Source organism: Falco biarmicus, chromosome 7 (genome assembly GCF_023638135.1).
Source record: "Falco biarmicus isolate bFalBia1 chromosome 7, bFalBia1.pri, whole genome shotgun sequence".
Lineage (NCBI taxonomy): Eukaryota > Metazoa > Chordata > Aves > Falconiformes > Falconidae > Falco > Falco biarmicus.
In genome coordinates this window covers 9,485,119-9,505,471 of record NC_079294.1, presented here as the reverse complement: position 1 = coordinate 9,505,471, position 20,353 = coordinate 9,485,119, and the positions used below count along the sequence as shown (strand labels likewise).

The 20,353-nt window shown below is 61.0% G+C and overlaps 2 protein-coding genes across 5 annotated transcripts; both read right to left on the bottom strand.

Moving 5' to 3' along the window:
• Positions 1 to 477: 477 nt before the first annotated feature.
• Positions 478 to 8,777, bottom strand: RPS6KL1 (ribosomal protein S6 kinase like 1). 3 transcript variants are annotated; one of them, XM_056346197.1, is made up of 10 exons: positions 8,291 to 8,773; positions 7,686 to 7,810; positions 6,772 to 6,864; positions 5,898 to 5,945; positions 5,040 to 5,172; positions 2,794 to 3,705; positions 1,887 to 1,976; positions 1,656 to 1,738; positions 1,264 to 1,359; positions 478 to 1,164 (listed from the first exon to the last, which is right to left on the bottom strand). In XM_056346197.1, the coding sequence occupies exons 1-10, from the start codon at positions 8,526 to 8,528 to the stop codon at positions 1,054 to 1,056; spliced, it is 1,929 nt and encodes a 642-aa protein (XP_056202172.1). In that variant the 5' UTR covers positions 8,529 to 8,773; the 3' UTR covers positions 478 to 1,053. The 3 variants fall into 3 exon arrangements, with proteins under 3 accessions (XP_056202172.1, XP_056202175.1, XP_056202174.1); XM_056346199.1 differs by lacking the exon at positions 478 to 1,164 and adding an exon at positions 2,469 to 2,529 and having other exon boundaries at positions 8,291 to 8,777; XM_056346200.1 differs by lacking the exon at positions 2,794 to 3,705.
• Positions 8,778 to 12,319: 3,542 nt separating this feature from the next.
• On the bottom strand, positions 12,320 to 19,934 carry PGF (placental growth factor). Of its 2 annotated transcripts, none has more exons than XM_056347582.1 (7): positions 19,748 to 19,934; positions 19,537 to 19,576; positions 18,721 to 18,917; positions 17,199 to 17,275; positions 15,436 to 15,465; positions 15,283 to 15,345; positions 12,320 to 14,571 (listed from the first exon to the last, which is right to left on the bottom strand). In XM_056347582.1, the coding sequence occupies exons 1-7, from the start codon at positions 19,811 to 19,813 to the stop codon at positions 14,550 to 14,552; spliced, it is 495 nt and encodes a 164-aa protein (XP_056203557.1). In that variant the 5' UTR covers positions 19,814 to 19,934; the 3' UTR covers positions 12,320 to 14,549. The 2 variants fall into 2 exon arrangements, with proteins under 2 accessions (XP_056203557.1, XP_056203558.1); XM_056347583.1 differs by having other exon boundaries at positions 15,326 to 15,345.
• Between the last annotated feature and the right edge of the window lie 419 nt (positions 19,935 to 20,353).

Below are 20,353 nucleotides of genomic sequence, written 5' to 3'. Positions count from 1 at the left end.
CTTGCACAAATCAGCACAGCAGCTGCTGCTTCAGGCTGTTGGCAGACGCCTTTTCTTCCATCCTGGTTTGTCTTTACTTTTGCCCTTCTTCCGTCTGTGCTGGCTCTCAGCGTTCATCCCGTTAACGGCTTGCTGTTTGATCTACCAGGGGCAACTGCGCTCAAAGCACAGCGGGGAGGGCAGCGGGCTGCCGTCCTGCAGCAGAAAGGAGCACCCAGGCACGGGAGGCTGGGGCCAGAACGGGTAACAACAAAAATCAGGGCTGGAAGAAGAACACAGGTACTCTGTGCGTTTTTCTCAACTCTGATCTGCGGCCACGCAGCCCCAGGAACCTGTGGGGCAGGCAGCTCGGTGCCACCTTCTGGGTTTTGGCTGCAGGGTGCTGACAGCCAGTGGGTGATGCCATCCCCGGGGCTCTCCCGCACTCAGCACGCTTGGTCCAGGCCTGGCTGGCCTGGCTCAGATACAAAAGGACGCTTCTGCAAGCAATAATGAGTGGTTTATTTTATTTCAGAGGGCTGAGGGGAGAAGAGCAGAGGGCTCCCTCCTGTCTCACCCCTGCATCAGGCATTACCCACACACACATGCAGTCAGGGATGGGCACAGACCCCAGGCTTGGGCACCAGCCGGTGGGGCCCAGAGGAGATGCACTTGGAAGCCACAAAAAAAAATAACAGGGGAGAGGGTCGCTGTGGTAGTAGCAGAGATAAAAACCATAGGGAGGGAGTCCCGAGGCGAGACGCTAAGCTGAGCAAGGGATGCCCCAGAAGGGGAGCATAGCCTCACCCCAGGGGTGGGCACCTGGCTTCCCTTTCCCACCAGGGAGGACCTAGAGAAGACAGCCTGGCCCAGACTGCAGCCTCCTCTTGGAGACACCAGCAAACACAAGCAGAGACAGAAGAACACGTCAGGCTGCAAAACCTCATGCGTACCCCACACCGGGACAGCCCTTGCAGGCAACCCCCCAGCAGGCAGAGCTGCCAGTGCCACCCGGGGTCGCTAGTGCCAGGACAGTGGCTCTGTGCCCAGCTCCCTGCAGGGAGGACAGCCTGCCTAGCCCACCAGCTTGTTCCACGGGACGGTGCTGAAGAAGGAGTGGGACTTCAGCTTCGCCATGCCACCTCCTCCAGAGCCCAGACGCCACTTTGGGTTGTACTGCAGGAGCTGTGGAGAAAGGGGACGGGGCAGCAGGATGGGGATACTGGAAAAGCTACCCCAGCTGGACCCTGCCTTTCCGCAGTGCCTCGCTCTGTCCTCCCTCACCTCGGTGAGCAGCGATGTGGCAGCCAGGCTAAGCCCTTCTGGCAGATGCAGCTGGGTGTGAGGTTGAATCCCTGAAGGGTGGTTTAGGGACAGTGGCTGCAGGAGGTAGAAGGAGATGGTGAGTGGAGGAACCAAGAAGGGTAGGAGGGCCCTGCTGAGCCATCATTGCCACACAACCCCAGCCCCCCTGTACAGCAGGATTTAAAACCTGGTGTACTGAAGACCCAGAGGCCGTGCACAGGCACTAGAAACCACAAGCCTGAAGCAACCTGGCACAGCACTGAGGTGCCAGCGGGGCAAGGTACCGTCCCAGCCCCGGCATGGCAGGGAGACCTTGTGCCACAGTGTCACCTCTGCCTCCCCCCTCCTTGCACAGCTCCGCTGCCTCTTACCACTCCTGTCAGCAACTCATACAAGAGTGAGCCAAAGCTCCAACAGTCAGCTGCTTCGGTGGGCTCTGCGATCCCCCCCACTTCTGCAGAAAAAGCCAGAGAGGTATTAATTAGAGTGGGAGGCAGGGAGCACCAGTGGCTGTACCACGCTGGGCCTATCTCGCTGCCTGCAGAAGCCCCCTCTTCCCCGGTTGGTGGCAGTGGGCAGAAGGCAGGGGATGCATCCCTTACCTGGGGCACTGTACAGCTCTTCCCGTGCCTGGCTGCAGTATTGGGGCTCCACCTCTGTCCACTGGCCAAAGAAGGTGAGACGGACGTGACCTGCAGAGCAGCACCAGAGCCAAAAGCAGGGAGGTTAGGACAAAGCTAGGGGCTTTGGTTGCAGCACAAAGCCAAGCCACATCCCTGCAATGGCAACAGCCAGGGCACTGGGCCCCTGCCATGCCCTGAATGCTGAGGCACTGCACATCCCCCAGCCTCCCACTGCTTGCGCGAGATGCCCAGCAGGCACTCGCAGCTGGTGAGACTGGTCAGGTGGGCTCCAAGCTCACAGACCTCAGTGCAGGCTGTAGTGAGGAAAGAAGCAGTTTTTAAAGGGGGGGAAGGTTAGCTTTCCCATTGCAAAGCTCTCTGCATTTTTCTTTTCCTAAGCAATTTGTACCTCTCCAGAGATACCCAGATGTTGCCAGCTGAGCAGAGACTTGCATTCAGCTTGCACTGACAGCAGTAGCCGTGGCTTTGAGGGATGGGACGGCTCCAGAATCCCCCAGCAGGCAGTAACTACAAGCAGAGGAAAACTGCAGTCCCACTAACCTCAGGCACAGTTCAGCTGGTCTCAGCTTCCCCATGCTGGGACTTCCCAGGCAGACAGCCCCTGCGGGGGAACAGGGGCAATGCATTCCTGTGGCTACAGCCCCTGACTCTCCCACTGCAGAGCCATCTCTAGCAATACCACTTGGAAATCCCAGCTGAGACTGCACTTCCAGGATCAGCAACATCCAAACCCCTCCAGACTCCCACCCTCCCCCAAAGCAAACTCTAGAAGGTCCTCATCTCCTGGAAATGGGGCAAGTGGCAGTCTCCCAGCCAAAAGGCCATCCTCCTCCTCCTCAAGGCAGCAGCCTGGGGCACTACCTACCAGCTGCATCAAGCAACAGGTTCCTGGGGTTGAGGTCCCGGCACAAGACGCCCTGTTGGTGAAGTCCCTCTAAGGCCAGGAGGATTTCTGCTGCCCACAGCTGCACCTGCTCCTCCTTCACAGCCCACGCTCTCCGGCCGTGCTCCTGGGAAGCCAAAGCCCTGCGCTGTCCTGATGGTGGCTGCTCGCTGAGCCGGCCACAGGTCAGCCTTGCTCCCCGCGAGGGCTCCCGTGCTTCTGGGTCAGGCCCACCGGGCTTGGCAGAGCTGGATGGGGCAACTCCTGCATGAAGCTGTCTCTGACCTGAGGTCAGGCAGGGCTGAGCCCAGGGGACCTCAGACACTTGCTGAGGCGGCGGCTCCCCTGCCCCTGGCTGGCCCCCTCCTCTCACAGTCTTTGGTAGAGGGGCAGGTCCCTGGGGAAGCCTGGGGTCTTGCTGGGAGGCTGCTCTCGCCGATATGCAGCCCACGCCACCTGTTAGAGCGTCCCAGGGGTAGACGACCAAGCCCTGGCTGGCAGGGTGGCCAGGAGCTTTGGCTGATGCTGCCGGAACATGGTCCATGATGCCAGACACAGCCTGTGTCACACACAGATCCTGCCCTCTGGCTGCAGCCCTTACGCTGCCAGCGGGAGCAAGGCGAAGCTGGCAGTGGTTCCCTAAGCTGGTGTCCGTGGGGTTGGGGGACTGCTCCCCAGGCGGCGAGGCATCAGTGTTTCCCAGTACTCGGTGAGTTGCAGAGCCTGGGAGGCCATTGCCTGTGCAAGCAGAGAAGATGGAGACTTGGCTGCTGCCCTGGGAGCTTCCCACGCCATCCTCTCTGCCACGGTCCCTCAGGGCTTGAACAGCGTTTGAATCGGCAGATCCCTGCTGGACACAGTACTTGGAGCGGAGGTGAGACCACAGCGTCTCCCCTGGAAAGCAGAGAGAACAAGTGATGGGGCAGAAAGCATCCGTGGCTCCCCCACTGCACACACAGCCCGTTCAGGCACAGGCCAAGGCTGACACGCTGGGGACGTGACCGAGCATCATTAACGTCCCCTGCAGCAAAGCTCAAGTCCATGCAGCATGCTCCCCAGCCCTGCAAGCACACCCGTGCTCAACACCACACCTCCCCGGGACCTAGCACACCAAAGGCTCATTCCACCCTCTTTTAGGAGCCCTGTTCCGCATTCTGCACAGTTGCCTTGATCTCAGCTCTGCCACTTCCATGTCACAGGCGAGCCACATCTTCATAGACCCCTGAACCCACCCCCACTTCCCCCTGAAAGCCTTTCCTCCCCGCATGACAGAGATGCCACAGAGCCCCCACAGCACGGCACAGAGCCCATGGGTCAGCGAGGAGCCAGCGCAGCAGGCCCTGGAGCCCGCAGCACCCGCCAGGGTTTCCCAGCCTCACTATGTTCAGCTGCTCCCTGCTTTCTGCACATTCACCCTACAGCAACACACAGGGCGTTTGAGACTCAACACACATCAGCCTTCATTTGCCATTGCTGGAGTCCAGCTGCAGCTTCCTACACATCCACTCAACCAGCAGAGAGCAAAGAAGCTCCTTAGGACAAGCCTCCACCTTGTCACACTTCTTCACCAGGATCTGGGACAAGCCTTAAGTTTGCCTCCTTGTTGAACCCGAACCCCGATGTGCTCCCTGCCCTTTATGCCCCAATTCTCCATCTCCTCTCTTCGGTCTGGTCTCAGAATCCAGTGCGACCTCTTCTTTTGTAAACAAAAAATGCTTTACAAAGGTCTTATCAAGGGAGTTTTGTTCTACAACATCCAGGTGAACTGCTTCACTTGGTTCTTCTCCATCACCTTCTTGTCATGGTCAAACAATGTCAGTAAAATGAAGGTTTTTTTCTTTTCAAGATGCTGAGCCACATCAACTTCTTTACATCAAGGCATGACATTTCCTCCCATGGGACTCTAGTCCCTAAGGACAGTTTCCATATAAAACACACCCACAACCTCTCTCCCCTTGTAGGTCTCCGCAGGTCCCATTTCTAAGTTACTTCCCCAGTCAGCTCTTACCAGACCTCCAGAATCCCCAGTACAGCCGAGCAGCTCCTTCTACAAAGTCTCCCAGCCTTGGTACCCACCACCCTTCCATGAAGAAGACAGCTTGTGCTGTCACTATTAAAAGTGCAGTTCCAAAGCAGCAGGAGAAACATATTTGAGATTACAAAGAAAGGGAGGCTGGGGATAAGAGCAGGATGCTCCACGGACAGGAGGCAATGTCATCTCCACTCACCCTGCACGTGCTCCAGGTGGAGGAAGATGGAGTCCTCACTCACATAGTAGCACAACAGCTTGACCATGAAGGGGACCCCATGAGGGATGATGGTCTGTCGCTCACGGGTCTCAACATGGGATTTGGGGAGGCTCTGAGGAGGTACAGGCAGATGGGTGTTACAGCGTGGTAGAGACTTGGACTCCCTGCAACCTAGCACTGGGCAGGAGGCCAGCCAGAAAAGTAGGGTGCCATCTGCCCCACGCCACGGCTGCTCCCCTGCAACACCTGCAATGGAGCTCCCTATCTGCAGAGTCCTGCAGCTCATGCTGAGAGATCTGTCAGTCCCCAGCAGCCAGCTGTGATGAGGCAGGGCTCTGCAAAGCTCTGCCAAGGCAGACCACTCCCCACCTGCACTGTGGGACCCAGAGGACACTGCTGGTCCACCCCCCACAACTACCCCTACTCCCTTCAGACGGGAACCTGCCATCCCAGCCCTCTCTCCTCTGGAGCTGATGCTTCTCCCTGTCAGGCTCCTTGTCCAATTATTAAACTCCTTTATTTTTAGTTCAAGGGTGCTGGAAAACGCCCTAGGACTTGTACTGAGCACACCTCATCCACAACCTTGTTTCAGGGGTTGACCCAGATTAACATGGGCATAAGGTTTGGCTTGCAGCATTACAAGGCAGAGAGAGGTGACCGAGGAGAACCACTTCCCTTCTGATCACGGAAGATGGCTGAGGCAGCCAAAAGAAACTTTATGAACAATGAACTTCCTCCAACACCTCTGTCAGCTGCTATTTTTTGGTCCTCCAGCCATCTGTTTGGACAAGGAGGCTCTGGGACAACAGGGAGAAGCAGGCAGATGGAAACACCCACCTTCAGTATAAAGGTCCCACCAGTGGCCGGATCCTGGACAATCTGCACCTGGAAACAGTATATACAGCACCGGTCAGAAGCGGTGATGGCTCCCACCCCAACACACAGCCTACAGGAATGACCGCAGGGACTCAGCTCTGCATCTGCAACAAACTCCCACCCAACTCGAAGAGTTTGGTGGTGCTCAAACCCCTACTCCTGAACGACAAAGCACGGGTTATTAGTAATGAGATAGCCATGCAACCAGGGAGCAGAAAGTTAATCAGGAGGTGACTCCCACACCATTTTTGCTTCTCTCACAAAAGAAGGGTTTCGCACTGCTCCTTCTGGGCTCGGTGGGGTGCGCCGGGCTGCCCACCTGGGCCTCGGCAGGGACAGGAGGACCGCGCCAGTCCTGCCAAACTCAGACGTGTGAACAGCAGAGGAGAGCAGTGTGCCAGTGCGTGTATGGAGACGGTAACCTAGCACCTTTGCTCCAAGATGGTGAGCTACTGATTAGCTGGTTCAGCCAGACAGCTTGTCTTCTGCTGCAGTCTAGATTATCCATAGGAGTCCACCACCGCGGTGCCTAAGCATCAGGCACGATTCCATGCATGGGAAAGAACTGAATGCATCAGCCTCCGAGCTCTGGTAAGAAGTAATGGGCACATTAACAGATTTCCCAACTAACTCCTACTAAAGGGTCTTGCATCCTTGCCTGCAAATTTTCCTTGGCGGGAGTGGCGTGGATGGATACCCTCACATTTCTTGGTGGGTGTGCTGGGGGCTGGCACCCCCATCCCAGCTGCCAGGACCCTCTAGCTTACACTCCCTTTGGTCCCACACCAGCCTCACAAACACCCCCACCCCATTCCAGGTCAAGTCATTCTATTACCTTATCGATCACGCCCACAACCTTACACCGTCTCAGGTTCTCCACTGCGGAGCTCAGTGTCCTGATCGGCCGGAAGCGCAGGCTGCTGTAACCCTGCAAGGTGGTGAGAGAAGATGAGGGACCTGGAGATGCTACCGTCCATGACAGCAGGTGACAGAAGTCCCCACATTTTAAAGAGGCGGCAACACTGCCAGGCCGGTCAGCATCCAGAGACAATGTTCCAACAGCTGTGCTTGACTCCTAACATCAGTTGAACCATTTTCCTGGCCAGCTCCTGGATTTCTGAGTTTTTTGGGGAAAGCTTGCACCTGCAGAATGGGTAAAATCACTCCAAAATTTGGACCCGGACTGCTTCAACACCAAGGGGATCTGTATAGAAGATAGTTGTCTTTCTCCCCTGTCTTTCTCATCAGGCTCTGACCCTGCCCTGCCTCAATCCCTTCTCCCTTCATTAACCACCTCCTTCCCACAATGCAGCAAGCAGCCATCATCTTTGGTTTCCATCCAGGTGGGAAGGAACGATGTGGCAGATGACATTTTTAACAAGGTGGTCTCCCCCAGTGCCTTCAGTCCCGCCAAATGCAGCCATTTTCACTGCAGCAGCAGCAAGCTAAACATGCCCCCCCCCTCATCCCAGGGGGGCTGGCTGCACCCCAGGCAAGCGGGGCCCACCTCAGCTCTTCGATCCCGGCAGGGCGAGGGGCTGCCAGCTCCCTCACAGCCACCAGCACGCCGGGACACTCTGCAGCTCATGAATCTGCCATTTTCTCTACACCACCTCACCATGGCATCAGGCAGAGGCAGCTGAGGAGGCTCACTGGGGCTGCTTTATGTGTGTGCGTGTCCATCCCAGGTTTCCCAGTGCCACAGATCCGCTGCCATCCCACCCATGCCGCCCCACACCAGCCCCTCACCGTGGTAGTGGGGTTGCCATCCCCTGCAGCCCGCTGGAGGTGGCAGTTGAAGATTTCCTCCGCGCGCCTCAGGTACTGCGTGATCTTCCGCTTCACAGCCTCCCGACGCTCCTTGTTGGGGTCAACTGCAGTGGGCACAGAGGGTGGGTGTGAGGGGCTTGCCACGCTGCCTAGAGGGACACCCTGGTCCCCTGGCCACGATGCCTGGAGGGACACCCCGGTCCCATTGCAACGCTCACAGGAGGGATGCCCTGGTCCCCTGGCCATACTGCCCAGAGGGATGCTCCAGTCCCCTCGGTCTTCTGCCAGTAGGGATGGCACTGGCCCCCTGCCTGCAATCCCTGAAGGGACGCCCCAGCCCCCTTGTCACGCCCCAGCCCCCTTGTCACGCTCCTCAGAGGGATAACCCGGTCCCATCGCTGCTCCCCGGGAGGGATGCCCTGGTCCCCTTGTCATTCTCCTCAGACAGATGCCCTAGTCCCCTGGCTGCCCCCAGGGAGGGATGCCCCGCTCGCCTTCACCGCCCCCCGGCGGGGACGCCCCGGGCCCCTCGCTGCCCCGCCCCGCGCCCCCGGAGAGCCCCGCGCCCCCGGAGAGCCCCGCACCCTGCACGCCGCGCAGCAGCACGTCCACGCCGTTCTGGTAGTGGTTGAAGGCCTCCTCGTAGTCCTCGCTGACGTCCCGCTCCAGCGCCAGGCGCAGCTGCCGCGCCGCCTCCACCAGGTAGTCCCGGCGCCCGCCGCCCTCGGGGCCCGCCGGCGCCACGCGGCCCCGCAGCTGCCCCAGGTAGACGCGGGCCTGCGCCAGCGCCCGGGAGCACGGCTCGGCCTCCGGCCGGCTCATGGCCCCGCGCCGCCCCGCGCCGCCGGCGGACAGCGGGACGCGCGGGTGAGGCGCGCCGCACGCCCCGGCCCTTCGCCGGCCGGTAACCGGGCGCCGCTGAGCGGCACGGCCCCCCTGCCCCGCCCCCCGCCGCCGCCCCCGCCGCGGGCGCGCACCCGGGCGAGCGCCGCCGGCAGCATCCCCCGGTGCCGCCGGATGCGGCGCGCGGGGAGGGGCGGGGCCGCGCCGGGGCCGCGTGCCGCCGCCGCTCGCCCCCGGGGCGGTGGGGCCGCCGGGGCGCCGCCGATTGGCTGCGGATGAGATCATCGTCCCGCCCCCCGCAGGGGGCTGCGCCTGGGGAGGGGGACCCGGACCGCCGAGCGGGGGTGTCCCGGCGGGGGGAGGGGGGCTCCGGACCACCGCGGGGGCGTCCCGGCCAGAGGAAGAGTGTCCCCGCCGGGGGAGGGGGTCCCGCACCACCAAGGAGGGAGGTCCCGGCCGGGGGGGGAGGGGGATCCCCGACGGGGGTCCCACCCCACCGCAGGGTCTTCATCGCTCTATAAGCACCGTTGCTCTGCTCGCGTTATCATCATCATTAGTCACCATTAATTACCCTTAACTAATAAAGCTCCCATTCATTAAGTTCTGCCTTTGCTACCCTATTTCCTTGCTCCCGTGCCACGTAATTAGCCGTGTTTTAAATAGGCTTTGCCTCTGCCTGTGGAAAGGCGCTCCCACCCGGGTGGTCCTCGCTCTCCCACCCACCCACCTGCTCTCCCACCCACCCGCTCTCCCTGTGCCGCTGCCCCCAGCCCTGGGCTCCCTGCCAGCCCTTTCGCCAGCGCTCACAGACCCGTTTGGGTTTACACGCTTGTTTCAAACATATGGAGCCAGGAATGCCAGCAGGAACGCGTTCAGGTGCTGCGAAACGCCAGCGCAGCCAAGATCCCAGGCTTGGGATTAGATAGCAAATGCTTTATACGTGGGAAGTACGAGTGTCTGGCTCAACCTAGAAGCGTGCGTTCCTGGTCTGGCTTTTTCTTGGAAGGCCAGGTCTGCTGGATCACCGCAGTAATCAGCGAAGGCCAGGTCTGCTGGATCACCGCAGTAATCAGCGAAGGCCAGGTCTGCTGGATCACCGCAGTAATCAGCGAAGGCCAGGTCTGCTGGATCACCACAGTAATCAGCGAAGGCCAGGTCTGCTGGATCACCGCAGTAATCAGCGAAGGCCAGGTCTGCTGGATCACCACAGTAATCAGCGAAGGCCAGGTCTGCTGGATCACCGCAGTAATCAGCGAAGGCCAGGTCTGCTGGATCACCACAGTAATCAGCGAAGGCCAGGTCTGCTGGATCACCGCAGTAATCAGCGAAGGAGACGTGCTGAATCAGGAATGCTCAGCCAGGCTCAGGCCACGTGGTTTGCTACGTCCATCCATGGGATCGTCGGTCCGGATCCAAATAACCACCTCACTGGGGTGGTGGCAGGGGACCTGCAAAGGGCGGAAAGCTGGAATGAAATCCCAGTGGTGCCCCAAGAAAGACTGTGCTGAGACTGGTTGGGAAGAAGGAGGCACCTGCATCTTTGCCCATCCCTTCCCAAGAGATGGGCATGTCCCGTTGCAACAGGAACCGTTTCTGAAAGGCAGTTTCACTGTGACAGGTGCTGGCCCTGTGCCCTGCCACCGCAGCCACCCCGGCCTGGATGGTGACAGTGCTCAGCCCCTGCTGGAGCCAGGACTCGCCATGGGCTGGCCCCAGCCCTTCCCAGTTAAAGCTGCGTCCCCTCTGGATGGGAAGGGAGGAGATAGATGATGGGGGGTTAACATCCTCCTGGGACCCCCCAGTGGTGCTTTGCAGAGCTGAGCAGGGCTGGCTTTGGGCAGTCCCCGAGCAGCCACACTGCGGGGCCAGCAAGGCAGAGGGGACAAGGGGCAGGCGCAGAAGAGAGTGAGCCAAAGGCATTGGCAAGAAGTGCCCCAAGAACTGGAAGGAAAAGCCTTGCAAGGGCAGGGAGAGCACGTGCACCAGCCCTGAGGCACAGCAGCCCTTACCTGTGGGCTTCCAGATTCCCATGCCAGTGCTGCCTGGAGGATGTTAAATTTGGGGGGCTATTTTTAGATTAACCTGCTGAAGAGCTTGTAGCCCTTGTCAAGAAGTAAGAACTTCCAAAGTGAGACCAGCACTGACAACAGGGAGGGGAGTGAGAGCTGCCCTTTTTCTCACAGCCTAAAATAGATGCATGAGAGATGGCAAAAGCTTAAAACACCCTGAGACTGCAAACACCGCTGGCTCCAACACGCAGAAAAATCACACCTGAGGATGCAAAATCTTGTATGTCACAAGGAAGAGGTTAGGACCTTGGAGCACCTTCATCTGAACAGAGACAGGCAGGAGACCTGCGCTGGCATGAGCAGGGAGAAGGTGCTAGGAGGCAGCGCTCCACTGGCATCCCAGAACTGGGGAAGCTGGAGGCTACCAGCAAAGCTTTAAGGTCAGGGCCTCGTCAGCCACAGTGCTACATCTCTGGGCTGATCTCCACATCACCTTTGTAGGTACCTCCCCCCGAATAATTGATGTTTTTGTTCCTAGCGTAGCCTGGAGCCCAGCTTATGTTTTGTCTCCCCTATAAGTCTCCTTCTAAAGCAGCTGGCTGCAGCTCTGGCTCCTAAAGCCTTATTAAACAAACCTTTGCTCCGTAAGGCTGCGAGACAGGGAGCGCATGGACACCGATAACCCCGCGGCATGCTGCTCCCCTGAGACAGCTGTCCATCTGCAACGGGCACACAGGCGGGGAAAAGATGGGGGATTTGGGAGCACCAGGGCCAGGGCACGTTTGCTGTCTATCCCTGGAGGACCAGCATGGGTTTGTTCTGGCCCCCGCTGGCTTTGGGAGTGGGGGCTGTCCCGGTGAACCTGTCCCCTCCGACAGCCCCGCTCTGCAGTACCTGGGGGACATGGGGATCTGTAGATGCAGCTGACATTGTCACAGTGCTCAAGGGACACTTCCGCTGTGGCCAGGGAGGGCTGGCAGGAGCTACTGATGTAAGCCTCCAAAAAAGGCACAACTGGGAGCAGCACAGAGTAGGGACAGGCAAACAGCGGCTGGTCCCCTTGGGAAGGAGCATGGGGGGTGGCCCTAAGCCCCAAGCCAGGAGCCCTGCTCTCCCCACCAGGGCAGCAGGCCCACAGCCTGACCCTTATGTCACCGTGAGGTGCAATGTCCTGCTGGAAGTCCCTGCCACCCTGGGATGAGGAGGGTGCCAGGGCACTGCCAGGACTCTCCTGTCTGGCAGGGACAGGAGCCAGTTCTCTCCTGGGCACATAATGCTTGCAACAGCCCAGGGAAGCACCGGGGGGCTGCCAGGGCTCATTGGGTTTCTCTCACCAGTGAAGCCTCAGTGAAATATCAGAGCTGGAGGGAGCCCCAACACCTGGAGATGCAGCTCCCAAACCTTCCATGCCGGTGGTGCCTTCCCCTGCTCCTGCCCCAGCAGATCCCCTCATCGCTGTCGCAGCAGGACAGCCACATCCCTCCCAGGCACCCACATCCTTACCATCCACCCCGCCACCCCACACCAGGCGAGGAGCAGGGGATGAGGGTGCACGCAGCACCCAGGGGGGTCGGGCAGTGCAGGGGAGAAGGAACACACATGGCTGTGTGACGCAGACATCCAGCCCCACCGGCTCTGGTGAAAAACTGAAAACTCTCAGTGCCGAGCAACAGCCAAAGAGGTGATGCCCGACACCAAGAACTGGTAGGAAAAGCCACTGGGTGGGAGTTGGTTTGAATTGTTTTTAACCCTACTCACAGCTCTTGACCAACTTATTTTTATTAATTAACATTCTTGGGTTTGCGTAACTTCCTTTTTAAAGGCTTAATACTACCACGGTGATATTTTTACTGTTAAAAACAATACAGAAACCATCACGTACATCCCTTAAGCACTCCACACAGTTCTTAGCCTCACAGCGCAACCAGCCAGGCTGAAGCAGCACATGGGGATGGGGAGATCCTGCCCAGACCAGGACAGGCCACCCCAGCTAGGGTGTCCCATGACCCACACAGACCCCGAGCAGTGTGGGAAGGGGAGCAGAGAGCCCCCCTCTCACCCGTGAGGCAGCCAAGGAGGAGCTTCGTGGGGCATGGTTGGGGCAGAGCCCACACAGGCTGTGCCGGGCCCGGGACACTGGGGATGCCAGAAGTGGAAATGGGGTCCAAAAAGGATCCAGCAAGCTCCTGGAGGATATGCCCAGCTGCACATGTGCAACTCACCCAGTCCATGCTGTGCTGTATGGTGGCAGCGTGGAGGTTCACAGCACCTGAACACCCATCACTGGCTTCCCCCGCCAGGGTACCACTGCCACAGGACCTGCCCTGCCCCCACGGCCCTGTGTCAGCCCAGCATTGTGGCTCTGAGGGAGCCTGCCCTGGCTTCAGGCTGCCACATCGGGTGTGGGGAGGAGCTGCCTTGGATCCCAACACCTGCTACGTTCAGGCTTCACTCTTGTTCCTCAGTGCAGGATAAACAGCAGGTCACCTCATCTGATGGCAATGTTGAAGCCTTTGCACATCTTACCCGCCAGCCTTTTGCTTGAAGTTTTCAAGTATAACCCTTGATTCTGTTTTAACCCCATGCCAGGGGTGTCCAGTTTGCCCTTCAGGCTTGCAGTTGTGTGCACCGCTTCGGGGCATGGCTTGCACAGCAGAGCAGCACAGGATGCACTTGGCAGCCAGCCCCAGCTCCGCTGCAGTGGGGAAGGGGGGATGGAGAGCCCCAGGGGAACCGCTGCAGGTCTGCAGACACGGGGGCTGGGGCTGCGCCCCCGGGCATGGGCACAGACCTGGCTGTGTGGTGAAAGCAGGGAACAGCAGCACCCACAGCCACCTCAGTGAGAGCCACCACCCCCCCCTACACACCCCAGGATGGTCCCAGTAAGAGACAGGGCCCCACTCTGGGTGAATGAGCCCTTGGTGGGTGTGAAGGCTCACGGGCAGCCTGCACCCCCTCCAGCCTTGCAATCAGCCCAGCCAGGGAGAAGGAAAGCCACAGGACAGTGAGAGGCAGACGTTTGGATTGAGGGGAGTGCGGGATGGGGATGGTCAATGGGGAGAGGTACCAGCCCACACACCACGGTGTGGAGGAGAAGGGCAGTTCCCCAAGGGTCTCCCAGTACCCTCCTGAGCTCCAGCACATGGGTAGCCTCTAGCCTGGGGAGCAGCTTGGTCCTGACCTGCTGGTTGCCCATCTCCAGCACCGCACCAAGGGCAGCCTCTTGGGTACTGCAGGAGCTGTTGCTGGGGACAAGCCCTGGGCCACCACAGGAGTGCCCTCCCCCAGCCTGGGTGGGTGCCCAGGGGGAAGAGCCCTGCCTGCGGCTGCTGGAAAGCAGACAGGAGTGCTCACGCTGCCAGCTCCAGTATCTGACCACCAGGTTTTATTGAGCACGGCAAGGCTGGGATGTGGCTGTGAGTACGCGAGGAGCTCTGGCAACCCCAATTCTCTCTCCTTCCCCAGCAGGAGAGCTTCCCAGGCAAGCTCCCTGGCACCCTCCTGGGCTGCCCTGTGCCAAGGCTGGGAGGGACGCAGCCCTGCAGCCTCGCCTGTCCCAGGTTTCCTTCCTCCCCAGCTGCAGGGCGCTGGCACGACAGAGCAATTGTGCAGCTGCAGCCCTCTGGAGCAGTCTCCGCTCGCCCCCCACATCACGCTGTCCCCAGCCAGCTCCAGCAGCATGTCCACCAGCTCCGCTCCTCATTGCCCCCAGGATGCCCTCAAACACCAGCACGCTGCTCGAGGTCCTCATCTTCAGCCCCAAGCCTGATCACAGGTCCTTTTGTCCTGTTGCTAATGGTGCAAGGGAGTCCTCTGTTCCAGACTGCATTCCCACCAGAGCCAAGCAAGGGTCCCATCAGCTCTTCCCCACCAGAGTCCTGCTCCCCACCGCTGCCTGGTGGGGCATGGCTCCACAAGTCCCCCAAGCCAGGGGAAAACGCAGCCAGCTCAAACCCAGGGGGCAGGAGCAAGGCCGGGGGCAGAGCGGAGGCTACCTGCGTGGTGTGCCACATCTGCAAAGAGAGCAGGGCATGGGGTGAGCACTGCCAGCACTGGGGGGACACTCGGACTTCCAGGCTCACCTGCTCTGCCCTAAGTCCCTTTGTGCCTGGCCCCCCTGACACCCTGCAGGGGTAGGGACCGCAGGCAGCACCTTCATGGGGAGGAGTGAGGGCAACGGGGCTGAGCCCTGAGCAGTGGGATTCAGACAAAATGGGGACATGCAACACTAAAGTGCCAGGCATGGGCACCATACCCCAAAGCGTCCGCAGTAAGCGTCCAGCCTGCGCCGTTACTGCAGGCGGTTTGGGAGAGTCAGCTAAACGTAAGAAGGGAAAGGGCAGAGTAACCCAAATAACAGCCAGTCAAGGACAGCAGGAAGGACACGGCTAGCAGCAAGATGAGGTTGAATCTGGAAATTCACAGATCCAGGAAACCCAGCGTGGTCTGTGATGGCAATAGAGCTACACACCATCCAGTCACCCGTTCCATCCATCCCCACCCCGGGTGGGGCTGGCCAGCCTTGAGCTGTGGAGGCTACGGAGCACCTATTGAGCCTCCAGTAAGAGGCCCATTTCCCCACAGCCGCCCACTGTCCCCTCCGTCCTCCTGTCTCTGCCCCTCACTGCTCACAGTGTCAGTAAAAACCTAAAGGCTTAATGAAGCTGCTCATCCCAAAGAAATGAGTCCCCAGCCACCACCTATACCTGCCCCTGCTCACTTACAGTTCACAGTCTTTACGTCTCTTCTTGTCTTGTCTTCTCTTACCTCTGCCCTTGGACCTCCTCCTTGGAAAGGAAAGTACCACAGGAGAGGCTGATGGGTGGGAGGTGACACCCACAACCCCAGCTGGTAACGCTGCCCCCAACACCGCTTACCTTCCCAACCTCATCAGGTCCTGGCGGGGCCTGCAGGGTGGGAAAAGGACAAAGTGAAGCGGTTACTTGGGCAACACTGTCTGTCGAGCTGCTGGAGGTGGTTCCTTGAGATGCCCCAGTGCGCAACACAATCTACCACTCATGCTTAAAACAGACCCGATATGACTTTTCCCCACATTATCAACTCCTCCAGTAGGAGCCGATTGCAGCAGGCAGGGAGAAGGCAGAGCCAGCAAAGGAGCAGGGGATGGTCAGCTTTGGTGACTCCCCTGGGGATGTGACATTTTGCCCATGAGGCCGGGAAGCAGAGGTTCAGTTTCAGCTGCTCTCAGTGACAGCTTTCATAGCTCAGCTGGTTAAACAAGATGCAAAGTCCTGAGTAACACGTGGGATTTGCTGCAAAGTCTCAGCGGTGGTTCTCAGACAGCAGCCATGACATACTTGGCTTAAGCATCCCCTACAGGGGCCAAGGCCAGGACATCCACCGTGCCTACGCTAAACTTCAAAGGGGAGCGATGTAAAGGTGTGGAGGGCCACTTCAGGAGAAGCCAAAAGGTGCTACGAAAGCAAGAACTTTACATAGACTCAAAGGCAGCCTGCACAAGCGCGTGTAGACCTCCTGGGAGTTACCCTGGGTGGGAAAACCACAACAGGCTCAGGAAATTCCCTGCACGGAAAATAGCTGGAAGTGGAGCAGGGGGAAGTAACACATGTGCTTCTTCCCGCTCCCCCTTCTGCATCCACCAACAGATGCTCCAGAGATGGTACAGAGCTGGATGGGCCTTGGGTCTGCTCCAGCACAGCCGCTCTTACAACTGCAGGGGAATACCGACCCAGGGATCCTCAGGCTTTTCTTCCAGGCAAGGATCCTGTCTAACAGCTGCCCAGCAGGACACTCAGTCCCCAGTTTTCGCAATACTGCATTGCCCTTGGGTTATGATGGAGAGCGAATGCCAGGACCCCCCCGCCATTGGTGCTGGAGAGGCTCTGTGGCAGGGACAGGCTGTGGGCAGCACCCACTGGAGCCACCCCCTGCTCCCACAGCACCACAGCCCCCAGGCTGAGGCCCCTGCCCAAGCTCTCATCAATTCTGGGCCAACATGAGCACCCTGGAGGGGTTAACGACATGCGAGAAGTCTGTGGCAGTTTGGTGCTGTGCATCCATCCCAGGCCAGTGCTGCATATCCACGCCAGGTTGACACTGCATGTTTTAAATTGTCATTTGTCAGCTTGGATGTAAGCCCCTGCTCCCCAGCCCCAGCTGGGCAGCCCCCCTCAAATGGAAGCCCCAGGCCCAGCCCTTCAGCTTCCCCTTCAGGCCACAGTCACGCTTAGGTACGCCGAGCCATGGAGCTCTCTGCTAAGGCACCACCTTGGGCATGCTGTCCCACACCAAACGCCTGCCTCAGAGCCACCAGCCCTGCTCCACTACCCACAGGCAGCTCCTCCAGCCAGAGGAGCCCACACCAGGCATGCCAAGGCAGCCGCAGGGATGGGGGTCACAGACATCCCTGCTCGCAGAGCCAGGCTGCCGCAGCAGCTCCAGCCCGGGCTGCACAATGCTGCGCAGCCCACTGGCTGCGGGGAGCGGGCTGCGGAGGCAGTGTCAGCCATAAGCACTGGCAACCCCCCGTCCAGAGATAGCGGGTGGATGTGTTGAGGGGTGTCCCAGCAGGTCGGGGTGTCCCCAGGGCATCCTTGCCCCATGTGCAAGGCAAGCTGGCGGGGTCACAGGGGTGCAAGATGAGCCTGGGGGTCCCTACCTGCACTCGCACTGCTTGTGCTCGGTGAACGCCATCTCCACGTAGGGTGCCTCCCCATTTGGCTTTATCTTCAGGAGCTGAAAGAGGAGCAAAGGTTACTTCCCGGCCGGCGGCAGGAGGGGGCTGGAAGGGCTCCCACGGCACTGCCTCGCCACCCCAGCCTCTCGGGCAGACGCGTGTCTAACCTGTTCCTCGGGACCTCCGGCAGCGGAGACGCCACCTCCGCACGCAGACAGCGCCAGCCAGGCCCGGCTGCCCCGGCAGCTTGGGAGGCTCTGCCAGTGCTGCCCCGTGTCTTCAGGGCTGGAATTTAAGGCCCACGGTCTCGGGATTTCCCAGCCTTAGAGGAGATTTTTTTTCTGCCTCTGCCTTCGTGGAGAGCTTTCACGTATTTGACCACTTTGCACTCCTCCCTTCTCTGATGGAAATATCCCCCTAGTCACGTTTTCCAGACCATTCCTGGTGCTGCTACCTCCTCCTGGCTCCCTTTCCCACAGCACAGAGCCTGGATTCAGTAGCACCATGCCACCCCAGCCCCAGGGTGCAGGATTTGCCCTGTCACATGTCAGTCCACAGCCCAGCCTGGAGTTCGGGTTGGACATCCAGGGGCTTCACAGGGTATGTTCATCATCGGTGTGATCCACCCTAGCCCCCACAGTGGTGCCTGGCACTGCCACCCCGCACATGGCAGTGGGATCCCTCCGGTGGAGGCAGACCTGCACTGGGAGAGCTACCTGCCCTTGATGTCAGGCTCTTGCTCCACCTCAGTCAAAAATTTTTTTGGAGATTCCAACACATTTTCAGCCCCCAAGGGATCAAAATCACCGGTGATTTATTGCAGGCACTCTCTAGTCCATCACCCACAGCAAAACAGAGCTTTTCGCTGCTGCTGCAGCGGGTTGATCTCCAGCAGCGCGGCACAAGGGCTGCAGTGTGAGGACAATGGCTGCCTGGCACATGGGGCAGAGCCAACCAGCAGCTTGTTGGCAGCCCGGCATCTCCCACCCCACCTCGCACTGCTCCTACAGTGGGGACTGGAAAAGCAGCCCTTCATGCTCACCGTGCCCCCAGCACACATTTACTGTCATCACCACCACGGGCATCTCCTGTCAGACAAGAACCTTGCTGCTCCCTGCAACCAAGAGGCAGCTCCCACTCTGCCCCGGCAAGCAGAGTCACGGGCAACCCGGGCACTCCTAGCCCCACCGCAGGGCAGGGAAGGTCTGAAAAGGTGACAGCAGGCAGCGAGATGGACCATGCAGAGAGGAGAGGGCAGGGAACAGGGAGCAAGGCCAGTACCACCAGGGATGTCACCTGGCCTCAAGGACAAGCCCAAAGAACAGGCAGAGGGACCCTCCTGGTTTGGCATGTGTTTCAGCAGTTGCGAGCGAGCCCCCTCCCATGTTTCCCACGCTGCTACGATGGCTGGAGGATGTGGAGCTGCAAGTTGACCCTGCCGGTGCTTGGCGAGGAGCCCACCGCCTCCCCAGTGCGGCCACAGCCCCACAGGAGCAGTGCTTACCTGCATGGTGACCTTGCTCGTCTCCACAGGGACGCAGCGGAGACCCTCGTCCCCACAGCAGCCACCGCAGCGCTGCAGGGAGACGCAGGAGGGTCTGAAAATGTACTCCACTTCGTTGGGGAACTCGGTAATGACGTCCACCAGCTGCTCCAGAGGCCGGCAGAAACTACGATTCCAGATCTCCCGAAAGGTCAGAACTGCAAGATCCCGGGGTAGGGGGCTGTAAGGACCCAGCCCGGAGAGGCTGAGCCCAGCCCCCCCCCCCCCCCTGCCCCGCGCTGGGGCAGGTGCAGCAGCCGTGGCGGGGTCCTACATCCCTCACGGGGGCACAGGGATGCAGGGGACCCCCTCGTACTCCCCGCAAGTCCATCACCGCACGGGTACAGGGTGTCATCCACACCGACGGGCTCGTTCTCCAGCTGCCCGCCAGCTCCTGCCCCTTCTCCACAGAACCCCAGCTTTGCCGCCGCCCCCCGCCGCTCCCCTGCCCTCCCCGGCGGGCGCCGGAGCCCACCCCGCAGCGCGGGGGACACCGTCCCCTCGGGTCTCATCGCGGGGAGAGCAGAGGGCAGCCGAAGCGGGGTGTTCCTGCCCGGGACCCCCCCCCAGGCACCGGAGGAGCGGCAAGACCGGGGCAGGGCTGCGCTCCGCTCGGGGCCGAGGGGAACAGGCTGCTCCGCGCCCCGGCACAGCTCCCCCCTGCCCGCCCCCCCCCGAGCATCACCGCGGGGATAGCGGCCCCGGGGGTGCGGAGCCCCCCCATCGGCTGCCGCCCCCTCCCAGCGGGGCACCGGCGGCCGCCCGCTGCCAACTCACCGGGCGGCTCCGCGCTGGCCGTCCCCCGCGCCTCCGGGACCTACAGGGAGGGAAAGGCGGGCGCTGGCGGCACGGAGCGGGGGGTCCCGCCGCCGGCCCCTCACCCAGCGCCTGGAAGAGCCGCCCCGGCAGCCACCGGCGCCCCGGGCAGCGGCACCGGCGGGGGCCAGGCTGCGTCCGCCCCGACCCGCTCCCGCCCCCCGGCTCTCACCGGGGCGGGGGGCGCGCCCAGCGTCCCGGCCACCAGCAGCCGCAGGAAGGCACCGAGCAGCCGCATCGCCGCTCCCGGCACCGACTCCGCCGGCACCGACTCCGCCGGCACCGACTCCGCCGCTACCGCCCCGGCATGCCGCCCCGCCGCCGCCAGGCCACCGGCCCCGCCGTGCCGCCTCCGCCGCCGCCGGGCCATGGGAGCGCGCCCCGCTCCGCCGCCGTATTTCACCGCCGCCGCCGCGCCCCGCCCCCGCCCGCCCCGGCCCCGCCGCGGGGCGGGAGCAGGTGCCCGGCCCCGGCGGCAGCGGGGCCGCTCGGTGTCCCCCGCGCGCGGCGGAGCCCCGCCGCCAGTTCCCCACCCCGGCCGCCCCGGGGCTGCTCGGTACCGGCCGGTGGCCGGTGCATCCCCAGCGGGCGGGGAGTGCTGGGGCTGCCCCGGGTCCTGCCCGCCCCTCCCGGGTGCGCTGTCCCGCGCCCACCCGGGCACCCCCTGCCCGTCCACCCAGCCCGTTGCCCCTGCCAGCCCCCGCCGCCGGGACCCTGGCAGGGGGTTTCCAGCCCCCTCAGCCCCGGGGGACAGCATCCCAGGGGACAGCATCCCGGG